Source organism: Propithecus coquereli, unplaced genomic scaffold (genome assembly GCF_000956105.1).
Source record: "Propithecus coquereli isolate 6110/MARCELLA unplaced genomic scaffold, Pcoq_1.0 Scaffold196, whole genome shotgun sequence".
In the NCBI taxonomy this organism is placed as follows: domain Eukaryota; kingdom Metazoa; phylum Chordata; class Mammalia; order Primates; family Indriidae; genus Propithecus; species Propithecus coquereli.
In genome coordinates, this window is record NW_012144522.1 from 873,517 (window position 1) to 895,288 (window position 21,772).

At 53.0% G+C, this 21,772-nt stretch overlaps 1 protein-coding gene across 1 annotated transcript; it reads right to left on the reverse strand.

Moving 5' to 3' along the window:
* Positions 1–154: 154 nt before the first annotated feature.
* Positions 155–18,996, reverse strand: PRKCG (protein kinase C, gamma). The gene is made up of 18 exons (XM_012643409.1): positions 18,537–18,996; positions 18,104–18,135; positions 17,051–17,133; positions 13,645–13,756; positions 13,383–13,514; positions 12,672–12,828; positions 11,365–11,499; positions 10,984–11,071; positions 10,671–10,700; positions 6,886–7,038; positions 6,369–6,557; positions 5,500–5,591; positions 5,348–5,410; positions 5,083–5,221; positions 3,343–3,423; positions 2,104–2,211; positions 767–907; positions 155–530 (listed from the first exon to the last, which is right to left on the reverse strand). The coding sequence occupies exons 1-18, from the start codon at positions 18,704–18,706 to the stop codon at positions 342–344; spliced, it is 2,094 nt and encodes a 697-aa protein (XP_012498863.1). The 5' UTR covers positions 18,707–18,996; the 3' UTR covers positions 155–341.
* Positions 18,997–21,772: the final 2,776 nt, after the last annotated feature.

The following is a 21,772-nucleotide window of genomic DNA, read 5'->3' on the forward strand; positions in this document are numbered from 1 at the left end:
ATGAGACTATTTCTGGGGTTGGGGGAGGCATAGAACTACCAAGACAGAGTCTCAAACCCCATGGAGTTGGGATGGTGGTGGTGTTTCTGGAACCTGTTGGAGCAGAGTCCAGAACGCTAAGGTGGGGGAGAATATAGGGCTTAGCACAACAGAATCTAGAACACTGGGCGGCTCTAGAGACCGTATGGGGTTTAGAATGCCAGGAACGCTTGGGAGGGGCGTCTAGACCCCGTGAGGGCAGAGGCCAGAATGCTGGGATGCAGGATCTGGAATCGGGAAGGGGATGGTGCAGGTGGCGTGGCGAAGGGGACACTGGAGACACCTAGTGGTGGCAGGTGAGATTACATGACTGGCACAGGCACGGGGCTGGTGGGGCTGCGGGCGTCCGGGTGCACGAAATCCGGATTAACGTAGGTGAAGCCCTGGAAATCGGCCTGGTCTATGCTGGCCAGGACTAGGCGGTCTGGCGGGGTCAGCGCTGGCGCTGCCCGCGTGAAGAACTTGTCGAAGTTCTCGCCGCTGCGGCCACACTGTGGGAAACGGGAGGAGGGAAAGTTAAGAACTCTGCCTGCTCCCTGGGTGTCCGTCTATGCCCCCTCTATGCATCTGGCCTCCCCAGCAGGATCTCCACGCATTCCCCGTGGGCTCTGCGTCTCCCTTTAGGGAGGTCCACAGAGGGGTCCCACCCCACCTCCGCATATAGGTATTGGCACTCGTGGGTATCCCACCCTCCCAGGGACCACGTTGTTTTGCGCGGGTGACTGACCGGGCGCGGTCTGAATGGAGGCGCGATCTCCAACCGTTCCAGCCGCTCCCAGTCGATCCAGCGGAAAAAGCCATGTGCACGGATGGTGGGTTCCCCATCTGGCCCTGAGCCCAGGCGCTTCCCCGGGTGCTTGGTCAGGAACTGTGGGAAACACAGAGAGAGAGACAGACGGACAGACAGAGCCCCAGACAGGGAGACCCGGAACGAGAAAGAGAGAGAAAGACAAGGACAGAGGAGCCAAGAGACACAGGCGTGAGGTCCAGAGAGAGAACAGCAAGGGGAAACAGAGATGAAGATGGGGTGGGGGAGAAGAAAGGGAGAGAGGAAGAGGGAGAATCAACGAGAATGGGAATAAATGAAATCCAGACCCAGAGACCCAAAGTCAGGCAAAGAGAAAAAAGCAGGGAGTGAGATTGTGAGGGGCAGAGAAACCCAGAAAGAGGAAGGGACACGGTAAGAACCCCAGAGGGGGATGAGAAGAGGAAGGAGAGATTAGGGATCCACAGAAAAGGGGGAATAAAGATTCAGAGCGGGGTATAGAGACCCATGGGGAGGGCAGAGGCCCAGAGAAGGAAGGAGACAGAAGAGACCCAGGAGACAAACACCCAGAGGGAGGGAAAAGACCCAATGTGAGGGCAGAGACCCAGAGAAAGGGGAGGACAGAAAGCGGAAAGAGAGTAGAGACAGGTGCAGAGTGTGTGTGCGTGTGACAGTCGGGGGACGAGCGTAACAGAGAGAGGAACAAAAGGGTGGACAGAGATACAGAAGGAGACACAGAGAAAAGGCAGAGACACAGAAAGCCCCATCATATGTAGGTAGACGGAGGCAGAGGTGTGAGACAGAAACCAGAGAGAGACAGTCAGAAAGACGCGGAGAGGGGAGCTGGAGGCAGAAGTGGGCTAACATCTGTTGAAAACCTGCTACGGGCCAGGCGCTTCCTCCTGCATCAACTCCATAACAGAGGAAGAGGAGGCTGAGGCTCACCGAGTTTCGGTGACTCCCCCAAGATCCCACAGGAAGGAGAACTGCAGAAGTTTACGTGACCCACTCCATTCTGGGAAGACAGGCCCTGGCCTTTCAGCACTTCCTGAAAGCAGGGAGCTGGGGAGTAGCAGGCCGGGCCACAGAGGAAGATGAGGGAGAGGCCATTCTCAGACCCAGGCGGCAGCAGGACAGCAAGTCAGCATAAAAAAAACCCATGGACTACATCAACTTTTCCAGCAGATGAAAGTAAAGTGAGTTGAGGAGTGGGAGCCTTTTTTCTAAGGGGCCCAGAGACACCAATGGAGTGCACGGGGTGTGAGTGTGGGGAAGCTGGGAGTTAGGGGGGCTCTCACCCCCTTGCAGATGGCCACGGCTTCCCGGGAAAGCGACTTGGGGTAGGTGACAGTTTGTTCCATGATGGCCTGAAACAGCTCCTCCTCATCCTCCCCGTCGAAGGGAGGCTATGAAAGTGGAGGGGACAAAGAGTCAGAGATTGCCAAGCAGCCTTTTTTCATCCTCCACCATGAACATGACTGGCGGGTGACATCGCCCCCTCCCTGACCACTGATCTGGCCAAAGCACCAAAGCTTTATCTTTCTCCCTCCCCAGCCCTCCACTTCCCTATCTCGGATGCCCCTGCTAGGTGTACCTCTTCACTGCTCTGCCTCTCTTTATCTGCTACGTGTATCAGCAGGGTGTAAATTAGGCAATATGTTGTTTAAATAGAAGAGAGAAAAGACTGCAGGAAACATCATCAAAACATTCTCCTGGTTGGATGCGTGGTTTCCAGTCTTCTGGGGTTAGGAAAAGCAATACCAAGGCAAGGATTCTTAATGTGGAGTTTAGGGAATCTATATACAACTGAGGGGTCTGTGTTGGATGGGAAAAATTTGCATCTGTATTTTTTTAACTCTAACTGAAATTCAGCATTTCCTTCAATTATGAATGTAGGCAGCAGCAGTACTTGTGACTTCATCACTAACAGAAATGACAGATATTTTCTTATCACATGAGCGTTGCAGATATTTCAAATTATCAGTCATTCCTACTTCAATATTGCTGTTAGACCTTCCTACTTCCAATTACCACTAGTTTACTATGTAATGCATTAATAAGAAATCACACATATATCCATATCCCAATTTTTAATATTTAGACAACTGCATACATTTAAATTAATTTATTTGTTTGAGTTCGATTCACTTAAGTTTTAAAATTTTGGTAACTATATTTCAATATGATTGATTTCTTTTGGTTTTTTTAAGTGCATTTATTATTTTATTTTGTGCATTTAAAACATTCTTCTAAGAAGAGGTCTGTAGACTTAATCAGACTGCCACTTTAGCATGTAGGAAGAAGGGGTTCATGGTATCAAAACAAAAAAATCAGTTAAGAACTCCTGGTCTATGATAAGATAATACTTCAGAACCATGGACAGCGCTGCCCCGGTGCAACCTTCTTCACTGGCCATACCTCGGTTAGACTATAGACCTCGCTTCTAACCCGCTCTTCCTCAGGAAAAGGACATGTACAAGTGACATCCCACTCTGCATTGCCATTAGCCACACCAGCTTCTCCCCATCTTTCCTTACCTGTCCTGCCAACATCTCATACAGCAGAACTCCGAAGGACCACCAATCGACAGACTTCCCGTAGGGCTGGTAGGCAATAATCTAGCGGGGAAGGTGGGAGGCAGGGAATCGTGATTTGCTCTTTAAGAAGCCTAGGACCCCTTTGGTCTTACCCCCGGGTGCTGTACCCACTTTAAGTGCTTTCAGCACAAGCTCTTCCCACTCTGAATATTTTGGCCAGGGCTCCACACTTTGAAAAATTCAGGAAACAAATTTACCTATTTAGAACATTCCTTTGATCTCAAATATAAGGACTACCTAAGGGTCAAATCACAAATTTCACCCACCTAGAATATTTCGGTAACTAGACGCTCAATTTCAAATGTCAGATGTATAAGGCTAGATTTCAGAGACCAGAGATTATTATTTTTTTTTTGTTTTTTGAGACAGAGTCTCACTCTTTTGCCCGGGCTAGAGTGCCGTGGCGTCAGCCTAGCTCACAGCAACCTCACACTCCTGGGCTCAAGCGATCCTACTGCCTCAGCCTCCCGAGTAGCTGGGACTACAGGCATGCACCACCATGCCCGGCTAATTTTTTCTATATATTTTTAGTTGTCCGATTAATTTCTTTCTAATTTTAGTAGAGACGGGGTCTCGCTCTTGCTCAGGCTGGTCTCGAACTCCTGAGCTCAAACAATCCGCCCGCCTCGGCCTCCCAGAGTGCTGGGATTACAGGCGTGAGCCACCGCGCCCGGCCTCAGACCAGAGATTCTTAAATCTGAATGCATATCAGGCTCATCTAAGGGGCTATTTGAAAAATAGATGTCTCTATTAAAACATCACATGTACCTCCCAAATTTTGTACAACTACAATGTATCGATAACAAATACAAAAATAATAGATGTTCCCGTTCCTGAAGAATTCCAAACTCGACAGGCCAGAGTCAGAGTCAGGAACATCTGTGATGTTTCAAATTTTGCAGAGGCGATTCTGATTACCAGCTAGGCTGTGTGATCACTGACATTGACTGTTTGGACATCCATCACTTGAAAAGATCAAAGGGCAGCACCACCAACACAACCTCCTGCCCAACTCAGAAAAGTCAGGGCAGGTGCTCTGCCCATCCACCTGTGTGTACATTCCGAACGTCAGCCCCACCGCCTCGACAAAGCCAGAGCAATACTCCACCCGCTTAAAATACTCAGGGGACAGCATCTGCTCTCCACGGAGTCTTGGGGACCTGATCCTGCCCTCTTAGAATGTTCCACACAGAAGGCCAGACCACTTAGATCAGAGAGCCATGTACAATATTTATGAAATGAGCATCCGTCCGACGGAACCCTGCAGGGCAAGCCCTGCCCCGTCAGAGTGTTCAGAAGACAGCTCCACATGCTCAGTGTTCTCAGGGGACAGGCCACGCCCACTCGGAGCGCACTAGAAATAGTCTCCACCTTCTTGGCATGGTCCGGGAACAGGCGCTACTCAGAATGCCTACGAGCTGGTCCCACTCTCTTAGAACATTCACCCACAGGTCCTGCCCACTTTACCTATTTAGAGACCCAGCTCCGCCCACTTAGAACGCTCAGCGCACGGAGCTTACCTGCGCTGGACTGACAATGGAGGGAGACCTTGCTGAGTAAGAAACGCCCACGTCTCATGACAAGGGCCCAGGGTCAGACCTCACCCACTGTGAACACTGGGCGATCAGCCACACCCACCGAGGGATCTCAGAGCGCGCCCAGAGCAGCGAACAGGGTTACCTCGGGGGCTATGTAGTCCGGGGTCCCGCAGAAGGTGCGGGTCGTGGTCCCAGGGAAGACATTCTCCTTACACATGCCAAAGTCAGTGATCTTAATGTGTCCTTCGGCATCCAGCATCACATTGTCCAGTTTCAGGTCCCTGGAGGATGGGGGTGTGGGGGAGGGATTGCGGGGAGGGTTGAGTTCAGCAGGTTGGAGGTGTATGTTCGAATCCCTTCCCCTCTGGGATTCATTTCCCTCCGCGGAAAGTCCTGGGGCTGCTCACCTGTAGATGATGCCCTGATTGTGAAGGAAGAAGAGGCCGATGGCGATTTCTGCCGCGTAGAACCTGGAGGAGCCGGTGGGAAGCCGGAAGGTCAATGGCTGGACCCTGCCCTCGTCCACCTTCCCCTCCCTTCTCTCCTGGCCGAGACTCACGCTGCGTGGGGCTCCTTAAACTTGCCCAACTGCTGAATGTGGTACATCAAGTCTCCCCCGGTGACATACTCCATCACGAAATACAGACGATCCTGGGGAGGAGCGGGTGGGCTTAGAGGCGGGACACACCTACCTGGGGTAGGAAAAGTCCTTTCCTACCCACTCAGGACAAACGTGGAAGGCTCTGGATCCACCCAACTGGAAATCCAGAGCACGTGGCCTCGCCCACTGGGAGGGCCCTAGGGTTCTAAGCCGGCTACCTCAGAATCTCCACCTGCCAGATCCCTGTTACTCCCAACTGTCGTGTGTTCTGACCCCGCCTTCTCAAAATTGAAGATTGAGGAAAACCGGGGACACCAAAACCTCTTTCCACAGCCACGCACACACATGTGCAATTGTGGCCACCTGTTAGGGACCAAAGTTGTTCAAGCCTCACCTGCAATTTCTTTTCATGCCTTCTCAAAACCCTGAAGTTTCTGACTCCTTGCCCCATGCTGCATTCTTAGGGAAATGCCCCGTTTCTGCCATGTCCTTCAGTCAGAATCCAAAAATGATGACCTCGTCACTCGGAATGCGACACTGGGCAGCCCACTCTGAAGGCATTCTCCTCCACTCCTCTGCTCAAAAATCCGGGGTGCCGGCTACACCCACTCAGGACCAAGCTCCTCCTGGCAACGCGCATTCTGGCCACGCCCACCCAGGAACCCACCGTGTGACCACGCCCCCAGAGCATTCCGGCCACGCCCACTCAGAGAGGACAAGGTTCTTTTGCATTGTCCTAAACTCAGAAGCCCAAAGCAGATTCCTGATCCATCCAGAGGGGGACAAGACAGGGTCCTGGGGCCAGCCTCTGCACCCTTCTTTCTTACTGGGGTCTGGAAGGTGGAGTGGAGCTGGGTGAGAAAGTGGGGCCTGCCGCCAGGACCTCGGCCCCCCAGTGCCAGCACGCGTTTCTCCACCAGGGTGCAGTCCACGTCATCATCCTGGACGATCACGTCCTTTTTCAAGATCTTGATGGCATAGAGCTCATCGGAGCCCCTGCGTTCGGCCAGCATCACCTACAGACAGAGGTCCAAAGGGCCAGTCCATCTGGGGAACCCAGCAGTACAGAACCTGCCCCCTCCCTTTCATGGACACAGAGAAACAGGATCTCAGGTCCTTCATCCCTCTTAAGGGACTGGATGCCCTGACTTTGCTGCCCACGCCCTCAGGAAAAGTGGCCGCATCTTTATACCTCTCCTTTCCAGGAACCCCAGCGGCCCAACCAAACCATATCTGGAGACTCAGGAGCTTAGTATCTCTCTACTCCCACTTCCTCCCTAAGGACCAGAAATCTGACCTCCCCACAGACATCCTCCCCTTTTTCCAGAACCCCAGGAATCCAACCTTCCCAAAGCTGCCTTTTCCGAGAACCATGAGGAAGCTGAAGTCGGAGATGTGCAGGCGTCCTGGGCTGGCCCCGAAGAAGCAGCGCTTGGAGTCGGTGGGACTCGGGGAAGGGGAGGGGATGGGAGAGGAGGAGGGGCCCATCCGCACCCGCTGTCAGAAAGAGAGACAGATCCAGAGGGAGTCAAACCCCATACAGGGACGAGGAGACACCCCCCCCAAAAGAGACAGCATCTAAGAATGAGAGGGATGTGTGTTGCGGTGGGAGAGAGAGAGAGAGAGAGAGAGAGAGAGAAATTGCCATCCTTCCACCCCATCCTTGGCTTAATTTTCTCTGACTTTTCATAGCCTGGAGGGTTTATTTATTATTTAACTAACATTTAGCTCACTATATGCCATCTCTGGAAAACCAGCTATCATCCCCATTTCACAGAAGAGGAAACTGGCACAGACACACCAAGTAACTTGCCCGAAGTCACATAGCAGGTAAAGAGCAGAGCCGGAAATCACACCCAAGCAGTTCAGCTCTGGAGTCGTCGCTGTTCACCTCTAAGCCAGAACCCCTTGGAGAGTTTGGCAAAACAGATGGCTGGGTCCCCCTCCCAGACTTTCTGATTCCGCAAATCTGGGGCAGAACCCAAGAGCCTGCCTTTCTAACAAGGTCCCGGGTGCTGCTGCTGTTGCAGGCCACCTGGGGACCACAGCGGGCTTTAAGCGAGGGCTTCTTCTCCGCCTGTTCCTGCTGTGGCCCCCAGGAGGGGCTCCCATGACTGAACTGCCGTAATAGCTTCTGCACCTGTCCCCACATTGACTGCTGCCCTCTCTAAAGCATTCTCTACTCAGCAGGCAGAGGGACCAATTTAAAAATAAATAAACCAGGTCATGTCTCCCCTATGCTTGCAAACCCTCTAATAGCTTCTCTCTGTGTTAGGACTTTATTCCACGTGGCTTGCAACGCCTGGCTCTGCTGACCCTGCTCTTCTCCCTCTCCCCTCCGTGATGCCGCCACCCCGGCCTCACACGTGCTGTGCTCCCTCCCACCTCAGGGACTCTGAATTTCTTCCTGAAAAACTCTCCCCTCCCCTTTCCTCCTAGTTTCCTCTCAAACATCCTTTGTTTAGACCTTGACTCAAACATCGCTTCCTAGAGGCCTCTCTGGACTTTCTAACCTGTCAGGTGCCTCTGTCAGCTCCCTTTGCCACCAGGGACAGTTTTTTGGCAGCATTTCTCTTAGTAACGCACATCTGTCTATGTGACTATCTGCTTACTGTCTGTGCCATCCCTAAGACAAGGGTTGGTTTTGTTTTCCAAGACACGGTAACAGAGCCTGGGACATAGTTGGGGCTAAAGAACGATTTAGTGAATGATGCAATCTTGTGCAGAAGAGCAGTCTGACTGCCTGTGTTCAGGTCCAGCTCTGCCACTTGTTGGGACATCTCCATAACCTCCTCTACAAAGCAGGGACAATCGGACTATCTCCAACACAGATGTGTTGTGACTATCAGCTACATAAACACATGCAAAGCGCTTACAGCAGTGCCTGGAATGCAATAAAGGCTGTTTGTGTTTGCTATATTGTTACCCCTGGTACCTAGCTCAGGGTTTGGAACATAGTAGGTGCTCATTGATAATATTAATTGGTGCCTACTGAGTTGTGGGAGACAGCTGTGAACAACAACAGGGACACACTCCATCCCCGACTTCCTGCCTCCAGGCCTTTGCCCACCTTCTGCCAGGTCTCCCTAGACTAAACCTCCCTCAGTTAAATGCTCAGGAAGATCATCCAAAAGACTCCACTTCTCTGGGCCAGAGTTTCCTCCCGCTGTTATCCCTGTCTCCTGCGCAGCCAGTTCTCAACCTTAACTGTGCAAAAGAACCACCTAAGAATTTAATAGGCAGACATTCAAGCCATTTAAATAGATTCTCAAAAAAATTAAAAAAATAAAGAGATTTTCACTTAGTAGGTCTGCAGAGAGGCCAAGAAATATGCCTTTTAAAGCAACCACTCTTGCAGTTCTCTTGCAGTGGACCGTAAACAGCACTTGGAAACCCTGGGGAAAGTGTCTATAAGACTCAAGGAAAGCCTCGATAGCAAATCGGTGTTGTTGTTTAATCTTGGACATTCTTTTTGCCAGTATTTTTTTTTCAGGTGTCAACCTCAATATCACCTCTTCTGGGAAGCCCCGAGCTGGTTGTCGATGCCTCCTTCGTGCTCCTACAATGTCTCCATTGTAGCATGTCACAATGGTTTATGTTTTAAGCTTCCAAGACACTTAAAGCCAAAGAGTGTGTGTCTCCCTCCTTTCCGTTTCTCTAACATCGCCTAGCACGTAGTTTGGTGCACAAAACGTCTTTGCAAAAGGCTAGAGAAGAGATGAAAGTCTCAGGAAACATGTGGTGAATGCCCTTCCCATTGCCTCAACCTTCAGAGTATACCCACCACCTGCCTGGGTCTCCACGATAGTCTCCCTGCTGCCACTTCACCTTCTACACAGAGCCAGTGATGTCGTGTCAGGCCATCCCTCTTCTCAGAACCCTCCAGTGTCGTCCCATCTCACTACGTTTAACAGCCAAAATCCTTACAGTAAGTGACAAGGTACCCCCTTCCCGCTCTGCCTTCCATCTCCTGCTTCTGCCCACCCTCCCCCTCTGCTCCAGTGTCACTGTCCCCCTTGCTGTTGCTGGTGCTCCTGGTCCCCTCCTACCTCAGGGCCTTTGCACATGCCCTTCCCTCTTCCTGGAAGGCTCTTCTCCCAGATATCATCACAGATCTCTCTCCAACCTCCTTTAAGTCTTTGCCCAAACGTCACTTTCTCAGTGAATCTTTTCTGCTTGCTGCAATTGAAGTAGCAAAAACTCCCCCCAGCAGCATTCCTCATCCTCTGCGATGTTTATTTTTCTCCATATCACTTATCACCTGACATAGTATCATGTACTGATTTATTTTGTTTAAAGTCTCCCTCCAAGTGTAAGCTCCATGAGGAGAGGAATTGTTTTTCTGTCTTGTGCTCTGTTCTCTCTATGTCCCCAGTGACTAGAACTATGCCTTGCACATGAGGTGCTCAACAAGGGAGCTCTAGAAAGAATAAATGAGAGCATTCCTTCCTAGGCCTGGAAATCTGGTCTCCCTCTCCTTTATCTGGGAAATCCTCTCCTTCCTCCAGGTCTCACCTCTTTAGGAAGCTTTCTCTGACTCTCTCAGGCTATGCTAGGGACTTCCCAGTGCCTGAGGCTGTCTCCCTACCAAACGCATTCCTAGCCATGTGAACGTCTCTATCCGCAGCTTTCCCCTCCGAGAAGAGGACCTCCCCTAGGGAAGAACCTGATTCTGCTCCCAGAACAGGGCTCGGCCAATGCTGCACCTCAGGAAATAGGTACTGGATGCGTGAACGAATGAATGGAAAGAGAACAGTCACACTGATGGATTGATTTTTAAAAAACTGAAGGATCAATTCAGGTTTCACCTCTTTGGGAAGTCCTCCCTGACCACCCTCCCCGGGGCTGGGTTAGGCTTCCTCGGTGCCCCGGGCTACCTCTAATGTAGCACATCTTCCTGTAGTTTAAGTATCTGCGACTGTCCCTACCTTGAGGACGTGCTTGAGGGTCGGATGCACCTCTGGATCCCGGGATTGCTTAGCAAGCACATGACAGCCCTGGCACAACGTGTGTGCTCAAACCACACGTGTGGAATTGAAGATGGAAGTGGGAGGAGGGACAAGCGGGGAGGGAGGAGAAAGAGAGAGAGAGAAAGAAACTGCCTCCATTCATGCCTCAGCTCCACGTACCTCATACAATTCCAGGGGGTAGTTACAAGCCTGGGGGAGAAGAAAGCCAGAGTCAGGGCCCCGAGAGAGGTAGGGTATTGCCCTAGAGCAGGGGCCAGTGGCTCCTAAAGCCCCCAAGCCATGGAGATGGATAGGAACTACAATTTCCATCAGACTCTGGGGCTAGAGTCCCCTAGAAGAGCAGAGGAAGGTGTCCCGGGGTCTTCTGGGAACTGTAGTTCAGGACCAGTGGGCAACCGAGGGGTGGAGGGGAGGCCGGCTCTGAAATGTGGGAGGCTGGGCTGGGCTCCCAGGGAAGCCGGGGTCCGGGTACCTCAAACTTCTGGAGGAGGCTGCAGTTGTCAGCATCGGCCACCGGCACATTGTAATATTCGCCCTCCTCCTGGTTCAGTAACTTGTACCTGACATACAGACGGAGACCAGAGCGGGGGCAGGGGAGGGGAGAGACGGGGCACCCACGGGAGAGACAAAGACATGGGAAGGGAGGAAAGAGGCACAGAGAGACGGACACAGAGATGGAGAGAGAGAAAGAGTAAGATAAGGAGACAGAGGGAGAAAGGCGGATGAGAGAGAGAGAGAGAGAGAGGTGTGCAGGGAGGTGGAGGGAGAGATGGTGGTCTGCAGGAGAGAGCCCACACACAGGTGGAGACGGTGATACCGGGGTCCATCCCCAGGCCCCAGCCCCGCTGCTCACCAGCCGTCCACCGGCGCCTTGAGCAGTTCTGAGACGCCAAAGGACATGGCACCCATGAAGTCGTTGCGGGAAGTCCGGTCCCAGTCCCACACCTCCACGCTGAGCCGGCGCTCCACGTCCCCCGGCTTCAGGTTGCTGCGGGAATATGGGGCGGTGAAGCGCGGGCCGAGCCCACGGCCCGGCACTTCCCCCTCCTGGCTGCTGCAGGTGGGGGCAACGCTGATGCGCGGCTCTGTCTCCTGCCTTGTAAAGTGTCCTCCCACCTCTGACCCTCCTGAAGAGGGTCCCTCTCCCCCCCACCCCCGTGGCTTTGGGGCCGTAGGTAAACAGCCCTTTCCCAGTTCCCCTGCCTTCCTCCCGCATTCTCGGCTCCTGGTCTTGCTCTCGAGATTTCTCTCCCACTCTGAGTCTCTGCACCCCTCTCCTCTCTCTCTCTCTCTCTCCCTGCCATCCCCACCCCTCCCCTCCCTTTCTGTCTGTGTTTCTCTTTGTGCCTCTTTTGAGACCCTCTTCTCTCTCTCTTTCACTCTCTGTCCCCCTTCCTGGTCCTTTCTCTCTAGGTAATTGCCTCTGTCTGCCTGTCCATCTGTCTTTCTTTATGCACCACCCCCCAATCCTTTTCTCTTTTCCTCTTCTGTGCTTTTCCTGGGTCTCATTTTCTCTCTAGGTCTGTCTCTTCTCTGTGCCTCTCCCTACCTGTTCCTGCCTCCACCTCTCTGGGTATCTGTGTGTTTGTCCTCCTCTGAATCTCTGTCTCTGTTTCTTTTTCTTTCTTTCTTTCTTTCTTTCTTTCTTTCTTTCTTTCTTTCTTTCTTTCTTTCTTTCTTTCTTCCTTTCTTTTTTTTCTTTCTTTCTTTCTTTCTGACAGAATCTTGCTCTGTTGCATGGCCTAGAGTGCCATGACCGTCAGCCTAGCTCACAGCAACCTCAAACTCCTGGGCTCAAGCCATCCTCCCCCTCGACCCCCCAGAGTGCTGGGATTACAGGCATGAGACACCACCGCGCCTGGCCCCTGTCTCTGTTTCTTGATGCCCCCCCCCTCATCTGTCTCACTCTAAAGTGTGTGTGTGGGGGGCTTTTATGGAGATTAAATACACAGAGGTCTGTCTGTCTCTCAGCTTCTATCTCCAGCTCTCTCCCTTGATCACTCTACTCCTTTTTCCCACCATCTTCTTCTGCCCTTTTCTGGGTTCCATCTATCCTGACACCTCCCTCCCATCAGCTGCTCTTTGGGATCTTGTGGGCCACCAGGACTCGCAGATCACTCTCTATCAGTTATCATAGCCTCCCCTGCACCCGAGGCTCACAACACGAAAGTCTCGTTCCACACAGGGTTTAGCGTGGCTTTCACCGTCCGGGTCTTCTGTTTCGTCAGGTTCCGAGGGTCTGGGATGAGCTTCAGTTTCACATAGGGATCAGAGAGACCATTAGGGTCCATTGGAATGAGGTTACGGGCTTCACCAACTGAAGGGGGAGGTGAGAAAGGCATATTGGGTTAGAGATCCAGAAAGGGGCTTCCAGCCCTCCCCCAGTCGGCAATCAAGAATTCCAGTCTCTCAGTTTCCTTTCTCATGACCTCTTAACGTCTCCAGTACCCAGAAGATAGGCTGTAAAGCCCTTTCCCCAACCAGCGACCCAGAAATCGGAACCAGAGCCCTTTCCTCCACAAGAACCCAGAGTCTGGACCCTGGCCATATCACAGCAGTGAGTAGGAGCCTCCCTCAGAACCAAGAACCAGGCCCTCTCTCAACTCATCCCACCCTCTCAAGACCCCAAAAGGCCATTAAGAGGCGATGAAAGTTGCAAGAGGTCAGGCAGGAGGCGGGGCTTAGAGCTGGAAGGGGCGTGGCCCGGGTGGTGGTCAGCCTTCGGAGGCGGGGTCAGGGGTGTGGGCGTGGACTCCTAGAGGGGCGTAGCCCGGGATGGGTTTCCGGGATGGGCCAGCACCAGTGAATCCGGTTACCCCAGCCTCACACTTGGGGGAAGGGGCGAGGCCAGGCGAGAGGGCGGGGCCTCACCCGTGACGTGGATCTCATCTGCAGTCGGAGCCCGGATCTCCAGCTGCAGGCGCCCGCGGCGCTCGGTGTGGTCCACGCCGCACAGGGAGGGCACGCTGCGCACACAGCGCCGGTGCACGTTCATCTCGCAGCCTGGGGGGACAGAACTGGGGGTAGCGCTGCAGGCCCCGCCTCCAGCCCTCCACTCCATCCCCCGGCATTTCCCGGAACCCAGACACTGCACTTTGGAAGGGGCCCCGGAAGTGCCAAGCTCAGCACTCACAGGAGCATTTCATGCCCTGGTGCACCAGCCCATAAAGGAGGGAGCCACAGTGGTCGCAGAAGGTGGGGCTGCTGTAGCTGTGCAGGCGGAACTTGTGCTTGTTCCGGGGATCCTGGGGGCAGAGAAGAGTCGCTTAGGGGTGTCGGGAGGAGGGTCTTAAACCCCCCCACTTTTGAGGAGCCCTTTGAACTCTTGCCTTCAGACTTCCTCTCTTGGTCTCACTCATCCACTGTATGTACAAACATTTATTGAGCACCTACTCTGCGCCCGGCACTGTCCTTGGTGTGGGGACCCAGCATTGAACAAACCAAATAAAAAAACTCCTTGCTACATGCAGTTCACTTTCTAGTGGAGGGAGACAAAATATAAACATGGAAAATAAACAAGGCATGGTTTGATGGATGGTAAAAGGTCCTCTGGAGAAAAATGAAGCAGGGATGGGGACCACCAGAAGTCGGAGGATTCAAATTCAAAGCACAGTGGTCAGGGCAGGCCTCACTGACAAAGTGGCATTTGGGTAGAACATGAAGGAGGTGAGGGCTTTCAACACCTCATAGTCCCCTCCCGCCTCTACCTCCTATAAGTTGTTGTCTGAGGACTTGTGGGCCACCCTGAACCCCCCATCGTTCACTGGCAGCTTCTGTCAGTGTCTGCCCCCTGCATGGTCTGCCTTCTCTGAGCCCCAATGTGGCATGGGGAATACGACCCCTCAGTTATAATAGGCACCTAAGAGGCGTACATGAAAGAACTGGTGTAAAAAACACAGAAGGGCCTAGCATGTTGGATGTGCTCAACGCTATTATTTTCACAGCTGTTATTACTGCTGTGGTTATTATTAGTAATTTTATTGCAGTCTCCACATAGCTCTGAATTATTATTTATTTATTTATTTATTTATTTTTTAGAGACGGGGTCTCACTGTTGCTCAGGCTGGTCTCGAACTCCTGGCCTCAAGCAATCCTCCCACCTTAGCCTCCCAACGTGCTGGAATTACAGACATGAGCCACTGTGCTCTGCCACTCTGAATTTAAATAAGAGCTAGGCTACATCCCAGCTGTGTGATTTTGGGCAAGTCCGTTCCCAATTTTGAGCCTCAGCGTCCTTCCCTGTGAAGTGGAAATAAACAATCTGTATCTTGAAGCAATGCGAAATTTCCAGAGTCCAATTAAGCATGAATTTAGGACAGGAGCAAAGCATCTCCTCCTCCCCCAACCTCCTACCCCTGAGGGCAATGTCTGGTTGTTAAATAATTTGATATTTGCCTTCTTCTAAGAATGCACTGAAAGCATTATCATCATGGATGAAAATTTAGGACATTCTTAGACTTTCATTTATTTTAGTGCAGTTTCTATTTTGAATATATATTGGGGAGGGGGGAGGATATAGACGTTTGCCATGATCCCTTTCAATGATCTGGGCCTTTAGAGATCTTTAACTGACCCTAACTCAAAGGGTTCCTGCTACACTAAATAAGATACTGTGTGTGAATGCCCTCAGCGGGGCGTCTAACACACAAGGTATCCATCCCTGAAAGGTGTCTCATGAGGACTCTATGAAATCATACTTGCCAATCCCTTAGCGCTTCTTGAGCCCTTGATCCATGTTACTTTCAACAAGATCAAGAGCATTAAGAAGAAAAAAAAGTGAGTGATGCAGAGGAAAGACCCCCTCCTCACTATTCACCTCTGTTTCCTCATGGGTAGTAATAATAATTTAAACAATAATAATAAATGATATTTTGGCTCTTGCTAAATGCCAGGTACCATCCCAAGTATCTGACTCATTGAAACCTCAAGACAATCCCATAGGTGGGCGCGATTACCGTCCCCATCTTATAGATGAGGAACTCAAGAAGTACAGAGAGGTATATTAACTCTGGGAAGGTCACAGCACCAAAAGTGGTGGAGCAGGGATTGGAGCGCAGGTATTCCAGCTCAGGAGCCTCTGCTCCGATGGGGACAGGAAAAATACTGAACCTAGCCTTATAAGCTGCTGTGCGGGTCCAATCCCGTGCTGTATACAGCATACTTGACAAGTGCACACAATGAGCGTTTGATAAATCAGAGCTCATGTTGGTGGTGGAGGTGAGCAGGTGAGGCAGGCAATCAGTAAGGTAGACAGTGGTACTCAATATACGTTCTAAGAAGACACATCCTCTATGTAAATTTCAGTTGTGCTCAGCCGATAAGCTGACAAAATGCCTTATGGATTCAGTGAATCTCTCTCTCATCTCTCTCTCTCTCTCTCTCTCTCTCTCTCTTCCTTTTTCTCCATCTGCACATCATAAAACTGTCTCCAACCTTGTGGCAAACCCTGGGTGAAACTCTTAATCCACCTGACTTCACTGAACTGTCAAAACAAGCCTGGGGATGTCTAGATATGCGCTGTCCCATTTGGTTGCCACTAACCATATGTGGCAGTTTAAATTTAAATCAATTCAAATGAAATGGAATATAGATTTCTGTTCCTCGGGCGCAGCAGCCCCGTTTCAATGCTCGCTAGCTGCACGTGGCTGGTGGCTACCTACTGGACAGTGCACGTAGAGAACGTTTCCATCATTGCAGACAGTTCTCTTGGTCAACACTAGGTCACTAGCCCCATTTTACAGGAGAGGAAACTGAGGCTCAGAGAGACAGCGAAGGGGGAACAGGAATGGCACCCAGCATTGACGGGGTGAAACCCCGACGTGGTGAGAGAGATGGGGTGGGGGGAGCTTGTGTGCGTCCGACTGTGTGCACATGTGTGATTGCGTGAGGGATCTGCACATGCACACGTGTGTGCATGTGTATTGCAGGATCTCTCTGGGCCTTCCTCTCCCAGCATCTCTGAAGCTGTCCTTTATATCCACATTTTCTATTTTAGTCACTCTCGCCAGGTATCTGCATCTCTGTCTCTCTGAGTTTCTGTCTGTCTCTCTCTGTGCCTCCAAATCCTCTTCTCTTTCTCCCTCTGTTGCTTTCTCTGCTCCATCTCTCTCTCTGCTTCTGCTTCCGTTCCTCCTTCTCGGTCTCTATGTTTTTCTGCGTCTCTGTTCCTCTGTCTTATCTCTGTCTTACCCTGTGATCTCCGTGCCTGCATTGATATTTCTTTCTGTGTGTCCCTGAGCTCTCAATTTTTTTAATCTCTTCATTCCTGGACCACAACCCACCCCCTGGAGTGTCCATCTTTGGTGCTCTCACCCCTGCCTCCTCTCTGTCCCCCACTTGTGTCCCAAGCCTGTCAGTCCCCCTCGCATTCCCCCTTTCCAGGCCAAGGGCAAGAAATCTGGGCCAGATAGCTCCCCCTATCTCTCCAGCCCCCCTCCCCTCCCAGCCTTAAAAATAGCAGGAGAAATTGGGACGGACGCCGAGGGGGTGAGGGCGGGGGCGCGGCCTGAGGAGGAAGAACCAGGTGTCCGGGCACTCACGTCCGTCTGGGGGCCCTTCCCAGCGCCTGGACACTCGAAGGTCACAAATTCGTGGCATCGTCGATGAACCACAAAGCTGCAGACTGAAGGTGAAAATCATAGACACATAGACAGAGACACGGATCAATCCAGAGAGAGACCCCAAAAGGCAGAAAATTGGAAGGAGAGAGAGAGACTCGAACAGAAATAAAACCAGAGAGAGGGACCTCAGCACAGAGAGTTGAACAGAGAGAAAATCAGAAGAGAGACCCCAAAATGGAAAGAGAGAGAAAGAGAGAGAGAGAGACAGAACACCAGGAGACAGAAACTCAAGAGATGGACTCAAAGAAAGACAAAAAGAGAGACGCGGAGCCCTCATGCACACGCACAGCCCCAGGCAGACAGAGGAAGAATACAGGATCCCATTGACAAGCAGGCCCACGGGCAGAGACGAGAAAGCGAGGAAAGAGGCAGACAGATTGAAAGAGAAAACAGAAATATCCTCAGAAACAGCAGAGAGTAGCAAGTTGGGCAGAAGTGAGTCTGGGGGCGCTGCTGCCCGCCCGCCCCCTACCCTGACTCACTCTGTTCTCAACAGTAGCAGCTGGTGTTTAAGGACTCGCCCCCCTCTCCCGCCCCCCAGAATCACCACCCCGCCTGGCCCTCACTCGCCCATCAGTGACCCCACCCGGCCTGCCCCTGCCCAGGGCAGTTGGTGTTGTCATGGCGACAGCAGCCTTGGTTGGGGGCTCTGACTTTGCATCTCCGGCCCCCTCCCCCTTCCCCCCTTCAGCTCCCCTTTTCCAAATCTCCCTGTTCCCATGGCAACAGATTCTCCAAATATCTGTCCCCACCTGGAGCCGGCCGAGGGAGGGGCCCCCAGCACCACCTCCGCGGTGGCCCCCCATCAGAGCTCCCTCCCCACCACAGGCTGTGTCTCTGCCACACCCCCCGCCCCGGGCTCCCCCGCGCCTCTCTGGGGACCAGAGAACACGTGTGTCAAACAGCCTCAGCTGTGGGGCCCCAGCCTCCACCCTCCTGAGGGGCCCAGGAGTCCTGGTCCCTAGCTCTTACCTTGACATTGCAGGCCCTGCTTTCCAATACCCCTGGAAGAGGCAAGGATCTGAGATCAGTGCAGAAAGGGGTCCCTGGACCCCCACCTCTGCGAGCCATGGGAGGCCTGTGCGCTCTGACCCTCCTCCCGCAGGGGGCAGGTGTCTGAACTCCAGCCGCCTCCTCCTTCTAAAATCCAGAAATTTTGGCCCCCAGCCCTTCTTCTGTCAGACAGAGTCCAGCCTCCTGGTCCTTCCTCCCTCTGACACAGGACTCTAGGACCCCAGCCTCCTCCTCCCTCAGACCCAGCGGTCCAGGCTTCCAGACCCCCCCTCCACCCATCCTAGAACCCAGGAGTCAGGGCCACATCTTTCCTCGTCCCTCAGGAATCTGGTGTGACGGGAGCCTGCACCCCAGTCCCTCCTCCCTCAGGCCCCCAGCCCCCTTCCCTCACCAGATGAAGTCGGTACAGTGGCTGCAGAAGGTTGGCTGCTTGAAGAAGCGAGCGGTGAACTTGTGGCTCTTGACTTCATGGACCACCTTCTGCCTCAGAGCCCCCTTTCTGCAAAACAGGGGCCGGGGTCCCCCCTCTGAATCGCCTCCGCCGGGGCCCAGACCCGCCATGGCCCCGGTATCGCAGCAGGGACCAGGATCCTGCCTTTCTGGGCAAACAGGTGGAAGGGAGAGGAGCTGGAGACTCGGGAGATTCCGCGGTGGGAAGGAGAGGGGCGAGGCACCTCCGGGCGCGGAGCGCGCCGGGCAGGGAGCGGCACCCCCGGGCGCGCCCGCTCCGCCAGGGGGAGCGGAAGGGTGGGGGGAAGCGCCGAAGGCTGGGGCGCCGAGGAGCCGGAGGCACGGGCGGCGGCGATGGGAGCTCCAGCTCTGGCACCTGCTGAAATGTGGGAGCCCCGGGTGGGGGGGAGGCGTTGCCAGGGCGACCGAGAGGGCGGGGTTTCGGCTTAAAGGCGCCCCCCTCCCGGAGACACGGGACAAATGTCCTCCCTACCCCCCACACACGTGCACACACCCACTCCGGGGGTTGGCTGCAGGGAGGGGACATCCTCTGAGCCTTGCTCGCCCCGCTCCAATCTGTCATCCTGCCCCGCCTTCCTGCTCTGCTAGGGTGACACGGTGGGTCCTGCTAGCCCACCCGAATATCTGTGTCTGACCGCCTCACTCGCCTTCAATCAACAAACTTTGTGCCCAGTCCTAGGGATCCAATGGTGAACAGGGAGGCTTGGTATCTCACTTTATCTGATGCTACCAGAGTCGTTATCTTTCTCAGGGCCTCGGAATTTTCATGGCTGTCTCTCTCTGGGAGTGTCTCTTTGGTTGACCTCTGTTGCTTTCCCTCTATTCCTGGAGTTTCTCTCTCTCTCTCTCTCTGTTTTCCTTTCCCCGTTTCTGAGAATTGCTGTTTCTAATTCTTTTTTTCCCTTGCTGTGTGTTTCCATCTATGAGTGTCACCTTGTCTGGGTCTTGGTCTCCCTCTCTCTCTCTCTTTTTTCCTCTCTCTCTCACTGTGAATCAGTCTCCCTCTGTCTCTCCCTGAATGTCTCAAAAATTCTTCTGCTTCTGTGTCCCTAAGTCTCTCCCTTTTCCTGTCTCTATTTGTCTCTCTCGCTCTGTGAATCTCTACTCTCTCTCTCTCTCTCTCTCTCTGGCTGTGACTCTGTGGGTCTCTGTCTTTTCCTCTCTGTGTGCGTTTCTCTTTGGGAGTCGATCTCTGTCTCTCTCTCTGGGAGTCGCTTTCTAAATGCTTGCTCCTGTCTCTTCCTCTCTCTGTCCGCACACCCTGGTCTTCATAGACACTTTTGCAAATGTGTTTGTCTCTGTCTCTCTCCTTTTCTCTGGCTGTGTTTCTTTTGGTTTTGCGTGCCTCTTCCTCCCGTATCTCTCTGGTTCAGTCTGTGTCTCTGTGCCTGTTCCTCTCTGGCTCTGTCAATCTCTCTTTCTGTCGCTAGAGGGGGTCTCTCTCTCTCTCTCTCTCTCTCTCTCTCTCTCTCTCTCTCTCTCTCTCTGATTATTGGACTCTCCCTCCCTCTCTGTCTCTTTATGACTCAGTGTCTCCCCCTCCTCTCTTCTCTGTCTGTCTCTGTCTCTGTCCCTTTCTCGCTGACCCACTATTTGTCTCTCTGACTCTGTGACTCTCCCTTTCTCTCTCTGGGGGGTCTCTCCCTCCTTCTGTGTCTCTCCGTGATTCAATCTATTTGTGTCTCTGGCGCTATGAATCTGTGTCGCTGGGGGTCTCTCTGAATATTTGCATCTGTCTCTCCCTCCCTGTGTCTCTCCTTCCTCCCTTTTCTGTCTCTATCTCTGTCTCTGTCCCTCTCTCTGACCCAGTCTATTTGTCCCTCTGGCCCTCTCTCTCTGTCTCTCATCCCTCTATGTCTCTCTGTGATTCAGTCTCTGTTTGTCTCGCTGGCTCTGGAGTCCTCTCTGTGCGTCTGTCTCGGGAGGGGGGGTCTCTCCGAATGCCCGCGCTGTCACTTTCTTCCTGCCTGCCTCCCCTCGGTTGCTCTACCCGCCCTTCGGCCTCTCTGGGCGCGCTCGGTGCTTCCCGAGCTCTGGGGAGAACTGCTCTGTTGCCAGGGGCAACCACTGTCCGCCCTGGGCTGCGGCGCGCAGTGCATTCTGGGACTTGTAGTCCCAACATCCGGACTGGCCGTTTTCGGGACGAGGCCGAGAACTTCCTCTCCCGGCAAGCCCCACGGAGATGGGCGGGGCGCTGCGGCGGCTCCCGGGGGCTCTGGACGCCCACCACACCCTCTCTGGGACTTTTTGGGGGTCCGGGCCGGGTCTCGAAGCCGAAGGGGAGGTGGGGTAATCCGAGTCCTCTTCTAAACACCCTTTCCCCAAACTTGGGGTCCATGGGCCCTCCAGCCACCTTGAGGCGTCGGTCGTGCCCCAGAGCGAAGAAGGGTAGGGGGTCTGGAGTGGCCCCCCAAACTGACCTAGGAATCCCGCCGCGTTTCAGTCCAACTCTCTTGGCTTCTTTCTTGGGTAACCAACGGGTTACCCCCTACCTTCCAGGGGGATTAAAGCATGGGATGGGGGAGGCGAGGGTGGGCTAGATGTCCTTTGAGAACACAGGGATTGGTGTAGGTAGGAGGCTTTTCCTCACCCAAAGCAGTGTGTCCCAGTTGGTGCTCCCCCCTCCCTACTTCCAGCAGCACCCTACCCATTTCTCTTCCCAGTTGCTTTTGTGGGTGGAGCTGAGGGACGACTGTGTGATCCTGGAATTTTCTCAGGCTTATGTATTTGTGATTCTCCTCATGTTGGGGTAACGGGCAAGTGACCTTCTGTGAGACAGAGATTCATCGCTAGAGTAATTCATTTGATCTTTATGAAGGTCTTCTATTTACTAGGTGTAGTCAGGGAACGTAAAGTTTAGGATAAGATGGAGCTGATGGTGGGATGTAGGCAGGATCACAGGCTAAAGGCCTTGAAGGATGGACGGAGGAGCTTTTATAGTACCTGTAGGCAACGTGGAAAGGGATGTGGAAGTACTTCAGCAGGGGAGGGCAGGACCAGATCTGGATGTTAAAAAAATCCCTCTGGGGCCAGGGTGGGCTGGAGGTTGGACAGTCGAGGAGGCTGGGGCAATAGCTCAGGTGAAACAAAACGGAACCTGAGCTGGGCCAGGGACTTGGACAGGGGAGCAGATATTAACGGTATGTAGGAGGAAGA